Genomic DNA, 26,003 nt, shown 5'->3' on the forward strand with positions numbered 1-26,003 from the left:
TGCAAATTGGAGAAACAGCTCCTCATATTTCACTTGGGTGGCTTACAAACCAGCAGTATGAATATTGATTTCTCTCTTTCAAGTAACCGCTGCATTCCTTCTCTCTCCACCCCTCCCCTGGTCTAGTCGTTCTGCTAGTTCCACTGTTCGCATCATATCCCTTCGTTATCACCGCTTCCACAGTCAACAATGGACCATTGTAGGCTCCACCTCTCCTTGGTCATTGGTGTCGTCTCCAATTTGTTCTAAACCTTTTCATACCTCTAGTTTCCCTCTCCCCTGACTCTCTGAATAAGAATCTCGATCCGAAATGTTACCCATTCCTTTTCTCCAGTGATGCTCCCTGACCTGCTTGTAACTCCAGCATTTTGTGTCTAATAATGGCCACCATACCAGTTGTTTTTCTAATTGTTTTCTGTGCCTTAATGTTGACTTTCAAATTTATCAATTATACTTAGAGATCTTCTGCAGATAAGTCAAACATACTTTTTCTATTATTGCATAATTATTCTACCCCATCACTTTCTCCATTCTGTAACATTTATTCTAACTTTTGAGTTCCAAGGAAGTTCATTGACCTGAAATGCTAACTACATTTCTACCACAGATGTTTCCTGACCCGCTGAATATTTCAATTTTCTGATTTCAGCTTTCCAGCATTTTTTTTTGTTGCTTTTCTTATACACGTGGAGGATTTATTTTCTGGAGCCTGATCAAAATGAATTGCGTATTGAAATTAAAATAATTAATTTCTAATAAACAAAAGTAATAAAAGAAAACATCGTAGATCAATTATTGTACTCAGTTATAGTTCATACACCATTTATTAACCATATGCAATTTTCTTCTGACCTAATTATTTCTGACATAATTTTCTTCTGACCTAACATGTTCTAGGATGTTACCTTAAAAAAAAAAAATGCACAATTTGAATGGGGTCTTTCTTACCTTCACGAGCAGGTAGACCGTGTTCTTTTTTCTGTTCACACTTGTTACATTCACTGAAGTAAAGGAGTAGGAACATATCCAGTAGCACCCACACCAAAGAGGTGGCCAAAACCACCTTACAATACGCAAACCTTCTCATGGTACTAATACAGATAGTGCAGAATTAAATTCGAGTTGACAACCAGCTGGACAGCACCCCCACAGCACCTGAAGAGACAAAAATATCACAATAGGTGGCTTAACTTTGGATGAATAATTACAGTTTAAATTTAAACAAATTATTCACTTCGAAAAAACACTATCTATCTATATTACTAAAAGTCTGATCTTGACCACGTCCTGGTGTTCTGTATATTGATTTTAGAAAAGACGCAACCACTTACGGCTGTGATTTTTGGACATCTTACTCAGAGTCCCCCTCCGCTGTGCAGGACAAGACGGTTTTTCCCATCAATGAAAAATAAAAAAGTTATTAGTGTTTAAAATATGTTGAGATTCTCTCTCCTGTCAATCATGCCATGAAGGCCACGCCCCTGCTGATGGGAGGGGGGAGGAACTATAAAACCCGGAAGTGTGGGCGTGGCTCAGTCTCTGCAAGATGGAGGAGGGAGAGATCATGATTCGCTGTCTTTAGTGGCCTTACACCATGCTTGAAATGGTATGAAACTGCATTTGAATTTGGTGGCCTTGCACCCTGCTTGAAATGGTATGAAACTGCACTTGAATTTGATGGCCTTGCACCCTGCTTGAAGTGGTAGGAAATTGCACTTGAATTTGGTGGCCTTGCACCCTGCTTGAAATGGAATTTCAACGAATAGCCGTGAGTCAACTGCCAGCCCACTGGCCGTGAGTGAGTGAGCCGCCAGCACAACAGGATTAAATGACTGAGCCGCCAGCCCAAGAATCCATTCGGCCCACAATGTCCATACTAGCCCTCTGGAAACCAGTCCCTTTCAGCCCACAACACCCATACTAGCACTCCAGAAAGCCCCCCCCCCCCCCCCCCTATACTTTTTCATTAAAATATAATTGATTTAGTGTAAACCTAGCACAAGCACACATGGCTGGGGGAAACTGGCTACCAGAAGAAAGATGCAGAGATTTCCAGTATTTAACTTTTTTTTTTGCCATTTTGAGCGAATTTTGAATGTGGTCATTTTCTGTGTTCAGCACACGTTGTAAATGAAAAGTATTTCTCCCCTCTTTCCTTCCTCCCTCTCCCCCCCCCCCCCTCCCCTCTTCCCTCCCCACCCCAAATTTTTTTTTAAAGAACATCCAAGTTGCTGGATGTTCAAGAAAAACCCTTGGTAGCACTGACAGCATTGGCAGTTCGTGATCATAAGGATGAGACCTCCACTAGCTGTCAAAGCCATTGTGTACACAGTAGACTGTTGTTGTCCTCTATGAATGACCAAATTATTAAAATGCTAGGAGCGAGATTTCCAGATGAAAACTGCACCAGAACACATTGGAGCAAAATAAAGTGTCCCAGCAGCAGATAACCAACAATTCTGTGTATCAAAGATCTCCCCCATATTTAATCTAAAGTTACTGGGTAAAAATATCAACAACTATTTAGAATTAATGATCAGTGTATTCCAATCAATAGCATAATTAATCTAAATCTGAATGTTCTCAGTTCTAGAGGATAAATAGTATTTTAACCCCACTAAAGAAATTGGTTTAACTTTTGTTTCATAAGTGCATCATTTTTCACTTTAATTACAACATCCTAACCATAAATAACAGAAAATTGGTGAAAGGTAATCGTTAATGAAATGGCATAGATGGTGGATATTGTAGGTCTGCAGTTAATTTCTGCTTTCATTTCCAAAATCTAATTAAAGATCTAAATTTCATGCATCTTAAACTGTCATTAAAACAAAACAAGGGTCCATCTACTTTGTTTACAGAAAACTAAAAGCTACAGCCGGATTTGCAAAATAGACACTTAACACTTGGAAGTCAAAGAGTTCATTTTCTATTGCAAAGCCTGGATATTCTTCTATAAATATAAAAAATACAAGAGGGAGAAGTAATGATTTGATAGGGAAGTAATGTTCTGTCTCCATTTTGACGGTTCTCAAGGTTCCAAGGAGAATACTGCAGTCCAAAAGGGTCTGGGAAAAGTGATGTTGTCTTTTATATGGTGGAATAATGAGCTGTATTTTATTATATCGAACTATAGTAGTGATTAAGATGCTTCTTTAGAATCTGACATTTTTTCAATTAGCAACAAGAAGGTCATTAGAATGGAGCACAAGCTTAGTAATAGAAAAAAACTTTTAAAATAGGAGGTACATGTGGAGAGGAAAAATATCAAAGTTCTGTTCCACGAGTAAGTGAGCCAAATAGATTTCCCTGGTGTATTTATAGGTCATTACTGTAAGGTCTGGTTTGTGTCTATTTTCTGGGTATCTCGAGAAAGAGTAAAAATGAAGGTGGTGTTAGGAGAATGCATCGCATAAGTTTCTGCTCAGTAAAAATCTACAATTATTATTCAATACTTTGTCTATGTTTGTACTTTTAGATTTGTTCATTTTCCAAAATCTCACATGAAAACCAAAAAATGGGACATGAAATTAAAACGGACATTTATTTTTCCATCATAAAAATTAAATCATTTAGGTTAGGTGTTTTCCCAAAATAGGAGTTCCCAGAAGGGGATGCAATACCCTGGATTTTACAAGTTATGTTTTGAAGTCACAATATCTTTATTTAAAAGACTGTTCTTTATTTGAAAAGATTGTGGTTGGCAATGGCAAAAATAACAATATTAACATTACAATTAAAGAAATGGAATGACTGACTTGCATTCAACCAACTCCCACAAAATTATCAATTGTTTGGATGCTGAAATGGTTGGCCAGATCAACAGGCATATATTTCCAATAATATGTAGTAAACCTCCAATAATATGTAGTAAACCTCCAATAATATGTAGTAAACCTCCAATAATATGTAGTAAACCTCCAATAATCTTATATCGGACTACCATATTGTTCAGAGACTACAATGCTTTGGCAGCTGGGCTCACTTGGTTCTGTCCCGAGCCTCCTTTTGAAGCTCACCATTCTTTTAAACTTGTGGGGTACTTTCACATCCTCTTTCTAAACTCATCATCCAATTAAAAATATTTTACTACATCTTTCTGACCTCCTTGGGAAATCAAGAAAAGCGCTTACTCAAAGTAAATCCACTATTTAAATGAACAAATACCATAAACGTTCATATAATTAGTACTCAACAACCCCCCCCCCCATCAAAATCCACGCATTTCTACGACCAGTATGACTTAGCATATATAACAAACATTTCTGTAATTACCACCACCGATCAGTAAATCAACTTTTTTCCCCTTCTCTCAGAATCCCAGAGCATCACAACTTTTCTACTTGAGGAAAAGTGGAAAGTAGCCGATCTAACATTGACAACCAAAAGCTGATACCGAAAGTAGAGGAGAGAAGATAGATACTAGTCAACTGTGGGTTGAATGAAGAATATGGATTTGGTGAATTCCATGAAATATACAGTAACAAAAGAGATAATTTGGCCTAGAGCTTATTATATTCCATAAGAAGCCTACTGTCATCTTAAGTCACCTCACCTTAGCTTCATGCATTTGTTGAAATTCATTCCAGAAAAGCCTCAGTTGTTTATCTCAATCAGATTCTAATCATCCCAAATTCTCGATTGGAGTTGTATTTAGGGCCTTTAATGGAAACCCATGGGTGCTTGATTACATTTTAACAAAAACAGCAGTAACTACAAATGTAATTCCTTAAATTAGGATGCTGAAATGCTCCACAATTATTCTTAATTTGTCTTATCTACAGTGGTTTATAGCAAATATTGTTTAATAATCTCCAATGTTTTTAAAAAAAATACCATGGATATTCTCTGCTGCATTATTTAATTAATTTCAACTCAAACAATATTCGAACTGTTATGTTTCATTATCTTTTAATACAAGCCTGAAGCCCTTGCTTTTCCTGGTGAAGAGGTGTTATCAGAGTAGTCTGGGTGAGGTGACAAAGTGGAAAGCATTTTGATGGAATGTAAATTAAACAAAATTAAACCATTTTCTCCAAGAAAATTATATGCTGCAAAATAAATTTGCAATGTTTCTTGAAACTTCTCAAGTATCAAGGTCTTTATTGTTAAAGCAGAAACTGGCAATTTATAGGCAATAATGAATGTACAAAATGGAATGGCCAAACCTGTTCCATGGTTGTCAGAGAAACATCAATAAGCAAAGCCTCAATTTTCAATCATCCAATACCTGTTCAGAAATGTTCAACATAATTCCAAAAACAAGAGTAACACCAAGATTCTGCACTTCCAAAGGAGGCATTTTTCAGAGTCTCCAATCATATTTTGAAAATTCAACCTTGTATTTGCTAACCTATTGCGGGTAGTAGAATTGATTTCAATGACTGATTTTGATACAAGTTTCAATACTTCACTGACTACAATACTTTGTAACCACTGAACAATTATTTTCGTAAGAATTGACCAATGTAACAGGACAGAAATACACAGTCTATAGTAGCAGAAGATAGACACAAAAGGCTGCAGTAACTCAGGCAGCATCTCTGGGTGACGTTTCGGGTCAAGACCCTTCTTTAGATGGGGAATAGATCGCATGTTTGATACATGTTTCAGAACTTCACTGGCTACTTTGTAATTGATGAAGCACCAACATGACTGAAATCTGCCACTCCTCAATTTTGGACAGTCTGCACAGCTTTTTTGATATCAAATCGACATAAAGTTCGTTGAAGCTATGACATATTGAAAATCATTATAACCACCCAAGTCAATTTGCATACACGTTACTTTGTGTGAATATATAACTATAATAGTTTAGCTTCTGTGAGAAGGTTTACCAAACTTCTGTTAAAATATTGCAGCCTGGTCATTCCCAATTAAAATAACATGATTACCTCGGTAAACCGGTTGCATCATTGTCAAAAAGAAAGGTATTTTAGCCATTGATATCATAATTCAGAGTCTGAATTAAAATGCTTGCAAAGTTTTCTTCTAATTGCAATTATGTTACTGAACTCAAAGTTCCATGGAATAATAAATAAAAATAAGCAAAATCCCATAAAGAATTAAACGACTAAGCAAGTTTAAATAAAGTATTTTGTTTTATAATATTTCCATTAATGTAGTCTCTCGTAGAATTCCTTCTATCCTGTGCTGTATACCCTATTTCTGCAACAGAAAAGGGGTCTCGACCTGACGTGTCACCTATTCCTTTTCTCCAGAGATGCTGCCTGACCCGCTGACTTATTCCAGTTTTTGTGTGTCTGTCTTCGGTTTAAACCAGCATCTGCAGTTCCTTCCTACACAAGACTAAGATAATGATGTACTTCCCAAGAGAAAAAGAAAATCAGTCTATATTAATTATATTAGCTGAAATGAAGATAATTTAAAGATTCTAACAAAAAAGACAATTTGGATAGATGAAAACAGCAAAATATTTTGTACAAGTATTCAGATAATAGGTGCAGGATGATCATGGCTGATCATCCACAATCAGTAACATGTTCCTGCCTTCTCGCCATATCCCCTGACTATAAGAGCTCTATTTAATGGCCCTGTCCCACTTTACGAGTTCATCCAAGAGTTCTCCCGAGTTTGCCCTGATTCGAACTCAGAGATTTATGATAATGGCTGCTCGTTGGTACTCAGGGCTCTCGTGAACATTTTTCAACATGTTGAAAAATCTTCACGAGTTTTCCCGAGCTTACCGCGTTTCCCGAGTACCTGCCGTTAGCGTTACAAGCCACTAAGAGACGTCTCGAGCTCCGACGTACCTGCTACTTACATTCTACATGCTTCCAGGAGTTTTAATTTTTTTTTAAACTCGGGAGAGCTCTTGAATGAGCTTGTACAGTGGGACAGCCCCATACCTCTCTTGAAAGCATCCAGAGAATTGCCTCCACTGCCTTCTGAAGCAGAGAATTCCACAGATTCACAACTCTCTGGGTAAAAATGTGGCCCCTGGTTCTGGATTCTCCCAACATCGGGAGCATGTTTCTTGCCTCTAGCATGTTCAATCCCTTAATAATCTTATATGTTTCAATAAGATCCCCTCACATCCTAAACTCCAGAGTATACAAGCCCAGCCACTTTATTCTATCAACATTTGACAGTCCCGCCATCCCGGGAATTAACCTTGTGAACATACGCTGTACTCCCTCAATAGCAAGAATGTCCTTCCTCAAATTTGGAGACCAAAACTGCACACAATACTCCAGGTGTGGTCTCACTAGGGCCCTGTACAACTGCAGAAGGACCTCTTTGCTCCTGTACTCAACTCCTCTTGTTATGAAGGCCAACATGCCATTAGCTTTCTTCACTGCCTGCTGTACTTGCATGCTTACTTTCAGTAACTGATGAACCAGGACCCCCAGATCTCATCGTATTCTTCATGATAACGCATGCATACTCAAAATGTACTCATTTAAAAACTGCTCCAATGTAAATTAAACCTAAATGCACACCGTTTTAATATCAGTGGGAGCCGTCTCATTCCTCAGATACATTAAAAGAGAAATAGGCGACAATTAGGGTCGAGACCCTTCTTCAGTCTGAAGAATGGTCTTGACTCGAAACATCATCTATTCCTTGTTTCCAGAGATTCTGCCTGACCCGCTGAGTTACTCCAGCATTTTGGGTCCATCTTTGGCATAAACCAGCATCTGCATTTCCTTCCTACTCATTAGTGTTAATTCCATACCACGTAGGAAGAAAATAAATGGGAAGGCGTGAAGTGCAAAACCATAAATGGCTATCTGTAGTTTGTCCTATCTTTAGGCCATAATGTACATTTTAAAATACCCTTACAATGGTTGCATTGACTGTACCACTACTATGTTGACTAAACATGATCTCCAATAAAATAAAAAGAACATACTGAATTAATGTATATGTAATTAGATGGAGGTTGTGCTTCTATGTTAAACAGAGGCAATGTCCACTTCCAACATTTAAATTATACATCCCAAACTACTGTGGAAAATAATAGCATTCTGGTTAAGCCAGTAATCCCCTTTCCAAATGAAGAAAATTAAAGTCATGTGTTAATTAATAGAAAGTAAAAAATGCTAAACTCAATAATGGGTATAATAATACCACAGACTTGATTCAGGCAGAAAGAATCTGTGGAATTAAAACGGATTCAGAAAAATATGAATCAAATATCCAGCTGAGAAGCAGATTTCAAGCTGCCAATTTGACTGCTTCCTGATCCCCTCATCATAATTCTTGCTTTCCGCACCGTTTAGCAATGTTCCACAAGCAGATAACTTTAGTCTGATATTGTTAAACGTGAAACTGGTAATGACCTAAAATCAAAGAAAATTTAAAGTAAAATTTTGAAGAAAAAATGTAAATAATGTTGAAGGCAAGATGCAGGCAAGATCGTTTGTCACCAAGTGCAAATTGGTAACATCAGCTCCCAAATATATATTACTAATCCAATTTCATAACTGAATCAAATTCAGCAAGAGTACATTATTAAAAGTTCATTAAGTACAGCATCAATTGCCATGCATAAGTAGCCAATCACCCCCAGTGGCAATTTTCCAAATGCTTCGTGTTACAGGAACTTTCCAAGTCCACAAAACTCAAGACTGATAACGACTCTGCCTTATTTTTTCCAGAAATAAAACATTTAAATAAATATTACACCGGAGTTATGTTTCAGCACCACGTGTGTAAAAATCATTTTATCTCACTATGCACCAAAAATTAAGTTGGGATATAGAGAACAGCTAACATTAAATCCTCAAGAAAAACTAAACTCCTTCATCCCGGATATCAACGTTATAGGGTAAGACTCTCCTTTACTATTTGTTAGTCTTACATTTATATCGTATACATTTGTAACCCCCACCCCCCAAAAAAATGGTACTGGGTATAAAACTAGACATAACATTCAGGAGCACCGCTACAGCAAGTTTACTCTACCATAATTGGATAAAGGTGATCACGTAGAAGTTTCGATAGGCAAATCAAGCCTGACAATAGAAGTTAAAACCCGGAAACTATGTTGGAAATATGAAATCTCCTCCGCACAACACCTTCAGATGTTGAAATCCATTGCTAAATTTGTGGCCTGCCTGATAATATTGAACTAAAGCGGGGCCGGGGAAAGAGGGCCGGGTCGGATAGTGTGTGTTAGCCAACATCAAATCGTGTTTAAGAAGGAACTGCAGATGCTGGAAAATCGAAGGTAGACAAAAGTGCTGGAGAAACTCAGCGGGTGCAGCAGCATCTATGGAGCGAAGGAAATGGGCAACGTTTCGGGCCGAAACCCTTCTTCAGTCTGATGTGCAACGTTTCGGGCCGAAACCCTTCTTCAGCCCGAAACGTTGCCTATTTCCTTCGCTCCATAGATGCTGCTGCACCCGCTGAGTTTCTCCAGCACTTTTGTCTACCATCAAATCGTGTTATCTTGTTGAGCTTTAAAGATTTTGCTCTAGATCATTCACCGCGCGCAGAAAAAAAATCGTTACTTCATGTATCCAATTTCAAAGGCAGGACACAAGTTGTTGGTCACACAGCAAATCCAATCGACTTTTTAAAGGATTCAAACATCCCGCAATTGTTTCCCACAACTCTGGTATTCAGGTGAAAACCGTAGTATTGCCGGCCCCAGCTTGACACTTACCGTCTCGATAGGTGTGGGTTGGACGGACTGACTTCTCCGCTCCTTCTTTAAAGACACATTTTCACTGAGACCTCACTCCGCACAACAGAGTTCACAGCGACCAAGACCTAATCCCCTTTAAGTCGGCGAGCAGCGCGCTTGCCTTCGTCTTTCAGAGGCCAACGAGGGATCTCTCGGATGGCAATGTCCGTGGCAGGGGCAGCAGGTCAGCCAGGTACTTCGGATCACTCCGCTCGGAGATTACTCTCGGGGGAGAATGAGCTCGACACAGGGAAATGGTGCGAGGAGTGCGAGCACACACCATTCCGCCGTCGGGCTGATCAGCGCCGTGTCATGAGCCGTCCCCGCTCCGTTCGCAGCCCAGCCCAAAGATCTTATAGCGGAGCTCTTTGGCCCAGCCCAGCCCGGCCGTCGCGTGCCGAATGGCGTCGGTTGAGTTAAGCCGCGCGCTCCTTTGTGATGCGTCACCTGCCCCGTGCAGAAGCCGTTACCGTTAGCGCCGGTCCGGCCCGGGCCGCGCGCAGCGCTTCACTCCACTACACTCCACTCCACTCCGCCCGTCAGAGAAAACACAAGCGGCGCCACCCGGAAATGAATCTGCAGCGGCGCGTTCCACGTCATTAGGCAGAGCTGGCGAAGTTTCATCTCTCGATTGCACAATACTTTTTGTTTGCCGGTTGTTCGAGGATTAATTTGGAGAGTTAGAGCTATGCTTTTGAAAAGCCAAATGCTGTTCATTGTCATTTTCTATGTACTTGGCTGTAATAGAGAACGTGAACATTTCATGCTGGGCTTGCAATCACACATCTAACCATGTATCTGGCAATATACATTGTCACAAACAGGACAGCCCTGGCACAAACTAAAGGAGAAGTGGTACAAGATGCCTGTAACCAAAAAAATGTGTTCTTAATTGATGTGTAATGTGCCTGAATCGGACATGGAGAAAAACTTTAATCAATGTACACAGCTTTAAAAAAAACACAAGCAAAAAATAGGACGGAAATTTAAAAAAGTAATTCGCTGACAGGTTAATGACCCGTTTGACTTTCAATCATAAGTTAATGACCGAACAGATTTGCTTGATTAAAAATGGAAACGGGAGATACCAGGACTGGCGTTGAAATAGTTAAAATAGTGAAAGATTTTAATAATAAAGCGTCCACCTATTGTCAGGTTACCTTTCGCGTTATGTAATCGTGAATATATATATTTTTTAATTCTATTTTCGTTTCGTTGCATCTATCATCATTCTCCACTACAATTGCACAATCGCATCACAGTAACTATCTCCAGACCCGACCGACAAGCTCTCGCCGCGCATGCCCACGACGTTCCGCGTGACGCAAGGACGTACCGGTGGCGTTTCCCTGGTTTCACGGTGACGGGAAAAGAATGGCGGCGGCGGCGGCCTCCTCCTCGTCTTCATCCTCGCCTGTACCGGTCGCAGCATCTACTCCTTCCAAGGTTCGTAATAAGAAAAGACCAACAAGCCCGGGAAACAGTGGCAATGCAACCGCGAAAAAGAAGAAACTGGGGCAGGTAATTTCAACGAGTGTTTGGGGTCGATCTTGCGATAGAGCCCAGGCATGTGTACCTGCAGATTGCAGCTGATCGTCCTAACTTCACCGTGGATGCTGGAAAGCCTGAATTAAATGTAGAAAACGCGGGCTACGGTCAGCAGATCAGGTAAAACCTATAGAGAGGGAAATAGTTGATGTATCTATTTTCTTGCATCGGAGCGGAATTAGCAATTAACTCTTTAGGTTTATTATTGTCTAGGTTTATTATTGTCACGTGTACCGAGGTACAGTGAAAAGCTATGTTTTGCATGCAATCCAAGCAGATCCGATATACCATGTAGATACAATCAGTTCAAACTCAACTACAATAGATAGAAAAAAGACGAGGGTACGGATTGCAGAATATAGTTTTCAGCATTGTAGTGCATCAGTTCCTTAGACAAAGTCCACAATGGGGTGCAGGTGAATTGAACAATACCCTAGCTTATGGAAGGACCGTTCAGAAGTCTAATAATGGAGTTGAAGAAGTTGTCCCTGAGTCTGGTGGTGCACGCTTTCAAGCTTCTGTCCTTTAATAGTAGTGTTTTGTCTTCAGTTGTCAATCTCCTTCCTGTACTCCGTCTTGTCATTGTTTGTGATTTGGCTCACCACAATGGTATTGTCTGCAAACTTGAATGAATGAATAAGTTTATGAATGAATTAATACGTTTATTGGCCAAGTATGTACACATTCAAGGAATTTGCCTTGGTGCTCCACTTGCAAGCAACAACATGACATACAGTAAACAATTAAGAATAAAACATTAAACATTAAAACATTAAGAACAAAACACCATAGTTTAAACATGTGAATGAAACAAAATACCAGAGCAAAAGGAGGCTACAGACTTTTGGTTATTGAGTAGAGCTACTACTGCTTGTAGATGAAATTGGAGCTGAATTTGGCTGTACAGTCATAAGTTTAAAGGGAGTGTACAAGGGGACTGAGAACGTAGAACGTAGAGTACAGGTATTGAGAATTATTGTGGAGGAGGTGTTGTCACCTATTTTCGCTGATTGAGGCCTGTGGGTCAGAAAGTTGAGGATCCAGTGGCAGATAGGGCTGCTGTTTCCTTGGTCCAGGAGATTGGATAAGATTGAAGGCAGAAATATAGTCGTTAATAGGAGCCTAATGTAGGAGTCGTTGTGTAGGCCAGGACTGGAGTGAAGAGAACCTTAAATGGGAAAGGTTAGGGACAGAGTTTTGATGAAAAGGCCATTGTCCCATAATGTAACCCCTTGCCCTACTGGTGACCTGAAACGTCATCTGTCCATTTCCTCCTCAGACACTGCCTGATCTGTGAAGTTTCTCCACTTCATGTTTTGCTCAAGATTGCAGCATCAGTATCCCCTTGTGTCTACTTTCTGGAGGTGCTGGCTGGCCTAATAAATATTTACAGGAAATTTCTGTTTGTATAGTATAATTTATATGGTAAATAATATATTTCAATAGTAAAAGTAGAAATTATGGAAACTTTCTGTAGGTTTGTTTGTTTTAATATCAGATTTCCAATTCTTGTGCCTTTACATTATTTGTAATATAAGGATTAAAAATGTTGCTTTGAATAATGTTCTGTTCTGCTTATGTGTTTTGGAAATTCATCCTATTGGTTTTCTATATACAAAATATATTGAATGAAGGGGCTGTAATACTAGCATCTTTGGTGTCCTGACCTTGGGATATCTAATCCAGGAGGATCTTTGCCATATAATTAGTTATATAAATAAAATATAATGGAAAGTAAAGTGCATTTAATCCAAGGCTATGGCTGACCCATTGCATTGGAGAGCATAGGGAATAAGCAAGAGTAAGCAATGGGGCGGGGGGAGGGGGGAGGATGTTGATTGGCAAATGGGTGGAGTGACAAGGTATAGAAATGAAATAGAGATAAAGATATCAGATGACGAGAAGAGAGGTCGGTGAAACATAAAGGGAGGGAGGATACGGATGAGGAAAGAAGAGGAAAATGTAGAGACAGGGAGGGATATCAATTGAAGGGGACAAGATTTATTTTTTTAGGGGGAGAAGTGGTTGGATAGTGGGAGAAAAGGGTTGTCATGGGGGGCAGCACAGGTGTGTGAAGGAGGGTGTCACTTAAAATTGGAGAATTCACTGTTCATATCGTTGGTTTGTAACCAACCAATGATAATGTGCTATGTTCTAATGGGAAAGTAGTGCAGGCTCAAAGGCCCTAATGGCTTACTCCTGCTCCTATTTTTTATTTTTTTAAGGCTGTAGCTAAATAATTGGCCATCATCATTCAGGGAGTAAAAAAGTTGGGATATTATGCTTCTGTTGTACTGCTGTTGGTGGGGGCACATTTGGAACATTGTGTTCAGTTTTAGTTGTCCCATTAAAGGAAGGATGATGTTAAGCTGAAAAGAGTGCAGTGAAGATTTACAAGGATGTTGCCAGGACTTGAGGGCATGAGCCACAGGGAGAGGTTGGGCAGGCTAGTACTTTATTCCTTGGAGTGCAGGAAGATGAGTGGTGATCTTATAGATGTGTATAAGAACATGAGGGAAATACATATTGTAGGTACAGAGCCTTTTACTGAGTAAAAGATAACCCAGAACAAGAGGGCATAAGTTTAAGGTGAATGGGGAAAGATTTAATGGGGTGACTTTTTCACACAGATGGTGGTGAGTATTTGGAACAAGCTGCCAGAGGAGGTCATTGAGGTTGGTGTAACACCATTTAAAATACATTTGGACAGGTTCATGGACATGAAAGGTTTAGAGGGATATGGGCCAAACACAGGCAGGTGGGACGTTTAGTTGATGTCTTCTTGGTTGGCATGGCAAGTTTGGCCAAAGGGCTTATTTTCATTCTGTATGACTGTGAAATCAGATTTTCCTTTTTTCTGCAGAATGTTGTATTGGATACCATTGGTGAAAATAAAAATGTGGCTGCCGATTCTAGTCCAGGACATGGAGAGCCTGCAGTAAAGCCTTTGAAATTTAAGGATCCAAATTTTGTCGTAAGTACTTTTGTCTAGTCAATTAGAGTAAATTTAATTTGTTTTTTAGCCCTTGATTGATTTGGCAACCAGCCACGACCTTCTCTTTCAATCATTCAAAATATAATTTGCATCTTTCAAAAGTTTGATAATTGTCAATAGATTTTGTTTAGTGCGCACTTAGAAGTGTATGAAGCTTTTGGTTAACCCCTCCTCTTTTATGCGACTTCCAAGACTTGGCGCAAAGAAGACAAGAAAATATCAGAAAGAAGACAAGAAAATAATGGCAGGGATAATTCACCTTTCCCCATCAAGTCTGTATTGGCATTCAAGATGACTGTGGCTAATTTAACTCCTTTTTTATGTCATTTTCAAATAGCCCTCAATCCAAAATTTTATCTACCCCATTAATGCCTCCAGTGATCAATGCTGATCAACCCTCTGAAGAAGAGAATTACAGAGATTTGTCTTCCTATGTGATGAGAAAATTCCTATACACCTGATTTTACATGATTTCTCCATTATCATACTATGTATCCTTGTTCAAGACTTTTCCACTAGTGGAAACATCTTAACATCCAACCGCTCGTGCCCTGCTTAGGATCATGTGTTTTAATAAGTTCACTCCCCAATCTTTTACTTTCTAAATAATACAGATCTAAAGGCCTTCAATTCCATGTAATCGACGCACTGTTTAAATATGAAGGACGTTTTTGTGTTCGCCATACTTTTAAATCTTGGTCTTGGTATTTGTTTATTATTATAATGTATTCCGAGATACAATGGATTTGTGACACAATCAGCCATATACAAACACAACAGTACAACAACTGTGCAAGAAATAGCATTGCAGCTACAGGGAAAGTGCAGATAAATAAAAAACATGGAGATAGGTTGGAGATCGGGACTACACCCTTGATTATGACAAATCAGTTCAGTAGTCTGATAACAGCAGGGTAGAAGCTGTTCCTTAATTTGGTGGTACGTGCTGGGCTACATCCACAATTTTCGGCAATTTCGTAGCCAGACCAAGTTGTGGTGAAACCTGGCAGGATGCATCCTTTGGTGCACCTGTTGAAATGAGTAAGAATCATTGAAGACGTGCTGAATTTCTTTGGGCTTCTGAGAAAGTGGAGGTGTTAGTGTGCTTTCTTGACCTAGTGTCAATGTGTTAATACAGGTACACAACCTTTTATCCGAAAGCCTTGGGACCAGACACTTTTCGTAATTCGGAATTTTTCGGCTTTCGGAATGGAAGATTTTTAGCGTAGATTTTAACGGCTGGCTCAGTGGTAGAGTGCTCGGCTCATATCCGCAAGGTCGCGAGTTTGCGCCTCGATCCCGGCAGTTACTCGATCGCGAGTTTGAGTCTTCAATGTAGTTTTTTCTTGCAGAATAGGAGAGAATAGGGAGGGTTAGGCTGGGATCATTCTCTGCGAGATGATCTTAGTGCGGGAGACAAGTGTAGGAGAGGTGTACTGACTGTGTGGGCAGAACTTTGGAAGTGATTGCCCACCATTCTCAAAAGCCGCTGTGTCTCCCTGTCCCTCCAACTCCAGAGGAATCCGCTCCCCGATGGGCCGCTACGGCGACAAGTGGCAGTTCGCCCACAGCCCGAGCTGCGCCACCCCAAGAACAAGACGTACCTTGCACACCATCAGCTTCTGCCCCTACTGCGTGTTCCTCTGGAGTTGGAGCGGGGCTGGGCTGGAGTTGCTGATCTGGGATCTCCGTGCTTGCAGTGGGCCTGGGGGTCGGTGTCCCGATGAGGGGGCGCAGCTCGGGCTGTGGGCGAACTGCCACTTGTCGCCGTAGCGGCCCATCGGGGAGCGACTTCTGGTGGTCCTGACGTCTCTCAGCTCCTGTCCAGGGGGGTGGCCGGAGACGTCAGGACCAACAGGAACCCGCTCCCCGATGGACCGCTACAGCGACAAGTGGCAGTTCGTCCACAGCCCGAGCTGCGCCCCCTCATCCGCAACCCGGGTTCCTCTGGAGTTGGAGCGGGGCTGGGCTAGAGTTGCTGCTGGCTGTGGGTCTCTGGGATATCCGTGCTTGCAGTGGGCCTGGGGGTCGGTGTCCCGTTGGTCCTGACGTCTCCGGTGACTGGCACTGACCTGCTGGCATCGCCGACGTGAAGACAGTGCAAAGCCCCCGCGCCGGTGCAATGGGCGGGGAGCTGGAGAGGGGCGGGAAGGGGTCACACACATGGCCAGGAAGCAGAGGGGTGTAGGTGGGGTGAAACTGAAGGGAGCGACAATCTGCTGCTGCCTGCCCGCTGAGTTAAAAAGTTCCCACGCAAGACTCACGATACACTGTGTATCGTGAATCTACCGTGGGAACTTTTTAACTCAGCGGGCAGGCAGCAGCAGATTGTCAATTATTAACCCTCCCGCGCAATATACCCTCACCTTCTCTTTTATGAATGGGGATTTAGTTCCCCTTTCTTCGAGGACCGACCGGAGGTTCCGCTGTCACCTCTGCGGGCCGCCCTCGGTGAACGTCTTCAAGGACCTTTCTTCAAGGATCGAAAAAATGTCCGCTATTCGGAGTTTTTCGTTATTTGGAATTTTGGATAAAAGGTTGTGCACCTGCAATCTCCATTTCAGCACCATTTATGTTGTTATTGGCATGTATGCCACCCCATTTCCTGAAGTTGATGACGTCCCTTCGTATACTGATATTTTGGGAGAGGTTGTGATAGAGCCATTATAAAACAATACGGAAACAGGGCCTTTGGCCCATTTTGCCAACCAAGATGCCCCATTGACACTACTACGACCGGCTAGCGTTTGACCCATATCCCTCTAAACCTTTCCTGTGCATGTACCTGCAAAAACTCTATCCGTACACCCGTCCAAATCTGTCCTGTTTCAGGTCTTGATGCCATGTTACTAAGCTATCTTATCACCTTCCTATACTCCATCTTCATTTCACTTGCACTTTATGTGCAATGTGGCGAATAAAACCGTATTGTATTGTATCTTCTTGTTTGAGAACCAGCCTACTACAGTGATGTCAACTGCAAACTTGTAAATAGAGTTAGTATTTGCTCTCAGTGTGTATACATCGGGGGTGTAGTAAGTGGCTGAGAATGCATCTTTGTGGAGCACTGGTGTTGAGAAATAATGTGGAAGATATCTTGTCGCCTATCTTCACTGACTGGTCTATGGATTAGGAAATAAATCCAGTTGCAGCAGGCGGTGCTAACTCCTTTGTCCAAGAGTTAGCAGTTGGGTTTCTGTTCAAAATCTTGATATTCCTGAGGTAAAACAAAATCCTTAACTTCCCCCAAATCCTTTTGCCAGTTGATGAAGAAATGTGTAAAGTTACTCTTTAAAAGATAGAATGAAAAATTACATTATTTAAATAGTGAGATTACAAAATTGTGCAGGGGAAAAAAGTGATCTGTGCAAGCAAATGCATGAAAAAAGCAAAACTTACAAATGCAGCAAGTGTTTAGCAAGCTGAATGGAATGTTGGCCATTATTGCAAGGGATATGGAGTTTGAAGGCATTCCTATTATGGGCATTTAGAACGATTACTGAGAGTGTAAGTGTGGAATGACACAAAATAGCCAAATAGCAGAGAGCTGAAAATTGTTTATTTTCAATAGTACAATAAAGATGCGGGTAGCTTGATCGAAGCATTTAAAATTTATCATGGAAAAAAAAAATCAAGCTAGATAAAAGCATGTTCTTCAGGCATTGCACAAAATCTTCAAATCTCTTCAAAGCATCTGCCATTTTATTTGTTGTAGATCTCTTCTGGGGTTTTAACTTCATGTTTTTTTCCCCTTCTTTTGTCAGCTGCTTTTACAGTTAAATAAGATTATCATTGTGTAGGTCTTCAGCATGAGATTCAAGCAAGTCATTGATATCATCCTTATTAATCCCAAGCTGTAGTTGATTATCAAGGGCCACCAATTTCTCCTTCACATCTTGTATCATCTTAGAAATACCTACGAAATCATGACCATACGTTTCTTCCAGACACCATTTGTATTTGCTTACTTTATCTCAACCCAAGCATCTGCAATATTCTTAACTGCATTGTCGAGGGTGTATGATGTTTAGTCCTCCCAGAAAGTCTTGCCTCTGCCCCATTGTCTACTTTAATAGAGCTTAGAACATTAGAAAGTACAGCACAGGAACAAGCCCTTCAGCCCAATAAGTGCACTGAATGTGATGTCAAGATAAACTAATCTCATCTGCCTGTACATGATCCATATCCATCCATTCCCTGCATGAATGTGCCCATCTAAAACCTCTTAAATGCCACCATCATATGTGCCTACACCACCGGCCCCGTAATTGTGTAATTATCCAAATTCAGTAGTCCAAACACAGCCTAACCAAAGTCTTATAGAGCTGTATCATGACTTTCTGACTCTTAAAGCAATCTCAACCAATGAAGACAAATATTCCATTAGCCTTCCTTGCCACTATCAATTTGTGTTATCACTTTAAGGGAGTTGTGGATTGGAGCCCAAGACCCCTTTGTACCACAATGATGTCATGCTATCAACCATAAATCTTCCCTTTGCATTCATCCTCCCAAAATGCAACACCTCACGCTTTTGTGCAAATGTCTTATTAAGGTGCTATGCTTTCGAAGATGCAATTACACTTTGGTCCATTGGCTGGAGAATGTTTGTTGTGTTCAGTGCAAGTACAATATCAATGAAAATCAAGAATGCGGGCATTATCAAGAACCAATTAAAACTTTTAGGATAGTTCTTGGAAGCGCAGCACCTCTCCACCTCGGGAACAAACGTTTCAGAGTTTACAACGTGCCAATATCACCCAAACCATTTTGTTGGACATCCAGAAGCTTGGAAGATATACCTTCCAAATGTCTTTTACAGTATGAGGATTCTCGAAAGGATTTAAAAAAACCCAAAGGTTTGCAATCTCCCACAGCAAACAACAGCATTAGGCTCTCTTTTGCTGCTTTGTGTCCTATCTTTACAATACATGTATGTTCGGGCATACATTTCCAAGATAATCCTGTCTTCCCCACATTGTGCATTTGGTCGGCTCAATAACCCCACCCTCTCCCAAATTATCTGAGCCAAAGCCATCAGGAAATGCACTCGCTGCAGCATGGTCAGCACTTGCTGCTTCCCCTTGCACTTTGACGTTTCTCAAATTAGTCCTTGCTTTAAATTTACTAAACCACCCTCTGCTTGCCACAAGTTCTTCACTTTCATTACCGTGCTTTTTAGTCAAATCTTTGAACAGGCTCATTGCTTGAACAATCATAAGGCTAATGCATATTTTCTGTTGATTTTGATCTCGAGGAAATTTCAAGAATCAAACCACTTAGCTGCTTTATAATGATAGTAGCCTGCATTGGAGCTGATCCTTTAACGAGTTTAAGAATGTGTGCGTCGTACTTTATGATGATACTTGCCATTAGGAACTGACACCCTACACTTTGCCAATTTAGAATGGCGTTGCTCCCTTTGCGGATTGCTTTTGCAAGGCATAGTCATAGCAAAATACTGCAAGAATTATACAGCACAATGTTTGATGCAGCCCAACACACAAGGCGGCTCTGGCACCCATGCGGCACTGTAAATAATCAGATACACTGCTCTCTGTACGGAAACTATCCTGTTGCGTCACAGATACTATCCGATTCACTGAGTTCCTCCAGCCGTTTGTACTGTACTGCTCTCAACACGGCGCTCTCTAGACACCTGGGTGGTAGGAGACTTCAGTTGTTTTCCCATGTTCTCATTTTCCCAGTGCACGTATGAAACTGCAATTTGTAGGAACAAATGTTTGAACATATTTGACTTTGAATATCTGTGCACTTGTGTCTGTGAGATACGCTTAAGGCGGACCATTGTAAACAGTGGATGGCTCGTAGATGGAAAATTCATGCAGTGGGAGAAACGGAAAGCCCTTAACTTTCACTGGAGAGGTAACAGCTGCAGTGGATTTGGGAAAAAAACTGCAATGCTAGTTGGTCTCCTTCCTGCGAGGTTTCAATAAATCAAAAGGAAACTGGAAAAGGAAATGTGAAATACAAATGAAGGGTCGTTGACCTGAAACATTAACTTTGCACAGATGCTGTCAGACCAGCTGTGTATGTCTGGCATTTTGAAATATTGTTTGGGATATGGTTGTCAAACCTTTGTTCCAAAATGCCAATGAGTCTCAAGCCATTTAATTTTGTAGCTGATTTTTTTGATGTTATTTTTCTATATTTTACTTGCTCTATCTTAATCACGCAATCAACTTGTGTTGAGGCTTTCAGGAGCAATTGACTTGAACCCCAAGATTATCTACATCAGTGCTCAAAATTGTCCTGCCATTTACTTTACACCTGTCTCTTACATTTGACCTCTGTAGACGCATCACATAGAAACATAGAAACATAGAAATTAGGTGCAGGAGTAGGCCATTCGGCCCTTCGAGCCTGCACCGCCATTCAATATGATCATGGCTGATCATCCAACTCAGTATCCCGTACCTGCCTTCTCTCCATACCCTCTGATCCCCTTAGCCACAAGGGCCACATCTAACTCCCTCTTAAATATAGCCAATGAACTGGCCTCGACTACCCTCTGTGGCAGGGAGTTCCAGAGATTCACCACTCTCTGTGTGAAAAAAGTTCTTCTCATCTCGGTTTTAAAGGATTTCCCCCTTATCCTTAAGCTGTGACCCCTTGTCCTGGACTTCCCCAACATCGGGAGCAATCTTCCTGCATCTAGCCTGTCCAACCCCTTAAGAATTTTGTAAGTTTCTATAAGATCCCCTCTCAATCTCCTAAATTCTAGAGAGTATAAACCAAGTCTATCCAGTCTTTCTTCATAAGACAGTCCTGACATCCCAGGAATCAGTCTGGTGAACCTTCTCTGCACTCCCTCTATGGCAATAATGTCCTTCCTCAGATTTGGAGACCAAAACTGTACGCAATACTCCAGGTGTGGTCTCACCAAGACCCTGTACAACTGCAGTAGAACCTCCCTGCTCCTATACTCAAATCTTTTTGCTATGAAAGCTAACATACCATTCGCTTTCTTCACTGCCTGCTGCACCTGCATGCCCACTTTCAATGACTGGTGTACCATGACACCCAGGTCTCGCTGCATCTCCCCTTTTCCTAGTCGGCCACCATTTAGATAATAGTCTGCTTTCCCGTTTTTGCCACCAAAATGGATCACCTCACACTTATCCAGATTAAATTGCATCTACTATTTCTCTGCCCAAATTTCCAACTGATCTATATCCGCTGTATTCCTGAACAATCTGCCTTGCAATCCACAGCTCCATCAACTTTCAATTCACCTAGAAACTTTAAAATCAGTCAACCTATGTTTTTATCCATAGAACACAAAATGATGGATTAACTCAGCAATTACATGGATGGACGGTGTTTCACATCACGACCCCTCTTCAGTTTATTTGTATAATACAAATGACAGATACCTACAGAATACCACTGGTCACAGAACTCGGTCAGTAAAGCATCTATATGTCACTGACCCCTGTCTTCAAGCAATTTTGTATCCAATTTATCAACTAACCATAGATTCCATGTGACCTAGTCTTCTATATCAGCCTATAGTGAGGGATCTTGTCAATGGTTTCCTGAAGTCCATGAAGACAATGTCCACTACCCTACCCTCATTAATCACTTCCTCAAAAGAAAATTCAATCAAATATGTAAGACAGGACCAGCCCAACATAAACCCATGCTGCATCTCCCTGATAAGTCCATGCCTGGCAAAATATGAGTAAATCCTATCCATAAGAACCTTCAGTTATTTCCCTACCACTGAAAAATGTACCTGCCTTATTTGTCTCTGTTGGTTTCTTAAACAAAAGAATGAAATTAGTCTACTTGCAATGCCTATGGCAAAAGAAAATACACCGATCACTGTCAAGGCCATGGCAATCTCCTTCCTTGTTTCCCTCAGCATTCTGGGACCGACCCTTTCCCTAGCTACTCCCATATTCCTAACATGTTTATAAGATGTTTTGGAATTCTCCTTAATTCCCGATGTTGGGGGAGTCCAGAACCAAGGGCTACAGTTTAGGAATAAGGGGTAAGCCATTTAGAACGGAGATGAGTAAAAACATTTTCACACAGAGAGTTGTGAGTCTGTGCAATTCTCTGCCTCAGAGGGCGGTGGAGGCTGGTTCTCTGGATACTTTCAAGAGAGAGCTAGATAGACACTCTTAAAGATAGCGGAGTCAAGGAATATGGGGAGAAGGCAGTAACAGGGTACTGATTGTGGATGATCAGCCATGATCACATTGAATGGTTCAGTGTACTCCTGCATCTATTGTCCTTGGAAAGAACATTTCATTGTTCCTTTTAGCCCTTCCAATTTCTTTCCTGCATCCTTTATATTTCTCAAGGGACCTTGACTGGTTTCAACTTCCTAAGCCTTGCATGTGCTTTTACCTTGACTTCTAGCCATCCAGGTTCCCAAACCTTACCATTCTTATCTTACAATCTCACAGGAACATGTTAACCTGAACTCTAATCAATAGCCATTCAAATGATTTTTGCAAATCAGATCTGGATTTGCATTCAAATACCCATCTCCATGTCCTTCCGAATACAGTTGTAATTAGCCTTCCTCCAATTTGGCACTTTGACCTGAGGGCCGGACTTGTCCATTAGTATCTTAAAACCTACGGAGTTTTAGTTATTGTTTCCAAAATGCTCCGATCACCTGGCCAGGATCATTCCCAAGATAAGTTATTGTATGGGCCCCATCCCAAATTAGACTAATAACATATTGCTTCAAGAAACCCTCATGGTTGTACCTAACAAATTCTGTCCCAACTAAGCTCCTGGTACCAAGAGAGCCCCACTCAATATTTGGGAAGTTAAAATTGCCCAGTACAGCAACTGTTTTTACACCTTTCTATGATCCACCTGTATATATTTTCCTCTTGCTCCTGGCAATTTGGAGACCTATAGTATAACCTTGTCATAGTAATTACACCTTTCTTATGTGTGAGTTTTACCAAAGTCCTCTGAATGCAGCTGTAGCATTCCCTTTAATCATTAATGCAACTTCCCTGTCTTTTTGCATCCCTTTCTGTCATGTCTAAAACATTAATACCCAGGAATATTGAGCTGCCAGTCCGACTTCTACAACTAATTCTGAGCTGTATTAAGGCCTGTTAGATTTGGTCACGTTTGTATTTTCAGCACGTATTTAGCAATCTACACCGTTTCATTTGAATGAATTTTCAGTGAAAATTTAGTTATTAGAAAATGCCGCGCTGATTCTATGTGATATTGTTGAGGTTAAAAATCCAAACATTATTTGTTGATTGTATGAACAGGTAGAAATGAGAATTATTTCAAGAATAAGAGCAGTAAATATCTGTTTAATTGCCTGGTACATAGCTTTTGATTTGGTGTCTTCATTTTTAGCACTCTGGCATTGGCGGCGCTGGCGTTGGCAAGAAGAACCGTGTCTGGAAAAATCTGAAACAAATTCTTGCCACCGAGAGAATGTTACCATGGAAAGTAAATGATCCTAACTGTAAGTTGCTTTGACAATTTTTACCATTATATTTTTTTTTTTGAAAGAACCATGGTGAAATCTATGTGTTGCCAATTGTTACTGGTTCAGAAGGTAGACACAAAATGCTGGAGTAGCTCAGCGGGACAGGCAGCATCTCTGGATTACTCCAGCATTTTGTGTCTAAAGTCAAAGTCAAAGTAGCCTTTATTGCCATTCAGACCTTCTATCCAAACCAGCATCTGCAGTTCTTTTCGAGACACGTTACTGGTTCAGATTCTATCAACTAAACATCTGAAATCCCTAATAAATTTCAGTTTATAATTTGGTGTGGACACCAGATTTAATGAAAATAGAACTTGATATTGGTTTATTCATGTCAAGTGTACCAAGATGCACTGAAAAACTTTGTTTTGTGTGCTATCCGATCAGATCATACCATACATGAGTACACAATCGAGCCACACACAAGTATAATAGGTAGTTATAATGAGAAAAATAACCAGTTTGCAGAATATAGTACTGCAGTGTTACAATTACAGAGAAAGTTCAGGTTAAAAACAGTGCAAGGGCTGAAATTATATAGGTTAAAAATTGGGAACACACCTTTTGCTTATGATAGGTCTGTTCAATAGCCTAATATCAGCGAGGAAGAAACTATTTCTGAATCTGATGGCATGTGTTTACAAGCTTTGTACCTTTTGCTCAATGGGAGAGAGGAGATGAATAAACGACCGGGATGGAAGTGGGTCCTTGATTATTTTGGCCATTAGTTCTGAGGTGGCATGAATTGTCGATTTGTAAAAGGTGGAGGATGGGGGACAGGGCGGTGGAGGCTGGTTTGTTTTATGGTCTGAGAGACAACAACAACTTTGCAATTTCTTGGGTACAGCAGTTGCAAAACCAAGTTGTGATACAACCCGATAGATGTTTTGCATATTACATCTATAGAAATTTGTAAGAGTCATTGGCGATGTCCTGAATTTCCTTAGTCTTTTAAGTAAGTAGATAGGTTAGTGTGCATTCTTGGCCAATCTGTCAATATGGTTTGACGAAGAGAAATCATTGGTGATATTTACACAAAGGAATTTGACCCTCAAACAAGTCCACTTGAGAAATAAGAGGTTGTTAAGATATTGACCGTAACAAAATACTTTTGTTGTGATCATGAACCTGGGAATGATAACTTTAATTCGAAAATGCATCCTTTGAAATGGCAAAATGATTTATTCATTATTCCATTATGCCATATTGTTAGAAAATTGAAGAAAGAAAATTATTAAAACCTATATTTTATCAGCAAATTTGGTATCGTTTCTTTGCTTTGAAAGTAACATTTGAAAGTGATTTAACATTTTAAAACAAAATCTCTAACCTGTATTTAATGATCATCATAAGTCAGTTGGACTACTACGTAGCAATTGTGTATTAAAGTCTTAATTGTTCTATGGCCACCAGGGTTTTATGAGTAGTGTTGTTCTTCTGTAGCCATGAAGCCAAAAAGTAAAGTTCTGCATTAATAAAATGATATAAAACCAACCTATTGTGGGAATGGATCATTATTGGAGGCACATGGTATTGGTTTTGATGGTATGGTCAATTTGGTAGGACAGAAAACTGATGGTTTTCCCAGTATTTCACCAGAAAACGAATCTTGTGAAATATTAGTTTCTAAAATATTTTTTTAAACTAAATTTTTTTTTTATTCTCAATTTTCAGATTGCAACATTGATGCTCCACCTTCCTTTAAACCAGCAAAAAAATACTCTGATATTTCAGGACTTCCTGTAAGTATGGAGTACATTATTTGTATTGTATTGAGTTAATTTAATGCAAAAAAATTGATGTTTTATACAGTATTGCTCTAAAGAAGCTTGCCAAACCAAATGCTTCACCATAGTATAATTTGTGGGGTTTAGTGGACAAATTGTCGGATTTACAGCAGAGATCGTATGAGTTGACAGTCTTTTTCCCAGAATTTAAATCTCAAATACTAGAGGGTATAGATTTAAATTGAGATGGGGAAAACATAATGGATATGTGGGTGTCAAACATTTTTGCAGTGGTGGAAACAGATATATTTAAGAGGCATTTAGATGAGCATATGAACTTGCTGAGCTTGACTTGTTCATCACAATGTATTTGTGTAGTGTTTTTCATGATTTGGCATGATGCGAAGCTCTATTCAACCTATGAAATTTACTGAAATATGGAAACACAGCAGCCAATAAACATACAACAAATTTGCACAATAGGAATCTAGTCTGCAGATTTTCTTGCATGGAAATACCATATAACCATATAACAATTACAGCACGGAAACAGGCCATCTCGACCCTTCTAGTCCG

General features: G+C 40.3%; 2 protein-coding genes across 3 annotated transcripts in view; one reads left to right on the top strand and one right to left on the bottom strand.

The window, feature by feature from the left end:
* The window catches only part of galnt1 (polypeptide N-acetylgalactosaminyltransferase 1), an 81,267-nt gene extending 71,266 nt beyond the window's left edge, over positions 1 to 10,001 (bottom strand). Inside the window, exons 1-2 of the mRNA XM_033049545.1 lie at positions 9,635 to 10,001; positions 949 to 1,155 (exon numbers count right to left, since the gene is read on the bottom strand). Of these exons, the coding sequence (XP_032905436.1) occupies positions 949 to 1,087 (139 nt within the window). The 5' untranslated portion in view covers positions 1,088 to 1,155; positions 9,635 to 10,001. The remainder of the gene's footprint in view (positions 1 to 948; positions 1,156 to 9,634) is intronic.
* A 35-nt stretch (positions 10,002 to 10,036) lies between these two features.
* ino80c (INO80 complex subunit C) overlaps positions 10,037 to 26,003 on the top strand; it is a 28,189-nt gene continuing 12,222 nt past the window's right edge. The window contains exons 1-4 of one of the 2 annotated variants that reach the window (XM_033049557.1): positions 10,037 to 11,176; positions 14,067 to 14,177; positions 23,565 to 23,676; positions 25,375 to 25,442. In XM_033049557.1, coding sequence (XP_032905448.1) covers positions 11,030 to 11,176; positions 14,067 to 14,177; positions 23,565 to 23,676; positions 25,375 to 25,442 — 438 coding nt within the window. In that variant the 5' untranslated portion in view covers positions 10,037 to 11,029. The remainder of the gene's footprint in view (positions 11,177 to 14,066; positions 14,178 to 23,564; positions 23,677 to 25,374; positions 25,443 to 26,003) is intronic. The other variant, XM_033049565.1, reaches the window with a different exon arrangement.

This window comes from Amblyraja radiata, chromosome 2 (genome assembly GCF_010909765.2).
Source record: "Amblyraja radiata isolate CabotCenter1 chromosome 2, sAmbRad1.1.pri, whole genome shotgun sequence".
Classification (NCBI taxonomy): domain Eukaryota; kingdom Metazoa; phylum Chordata; class Chondrichthyes; order Rajiformes; family Rajidae; genus Amblyraja; species Amblyraja radiata.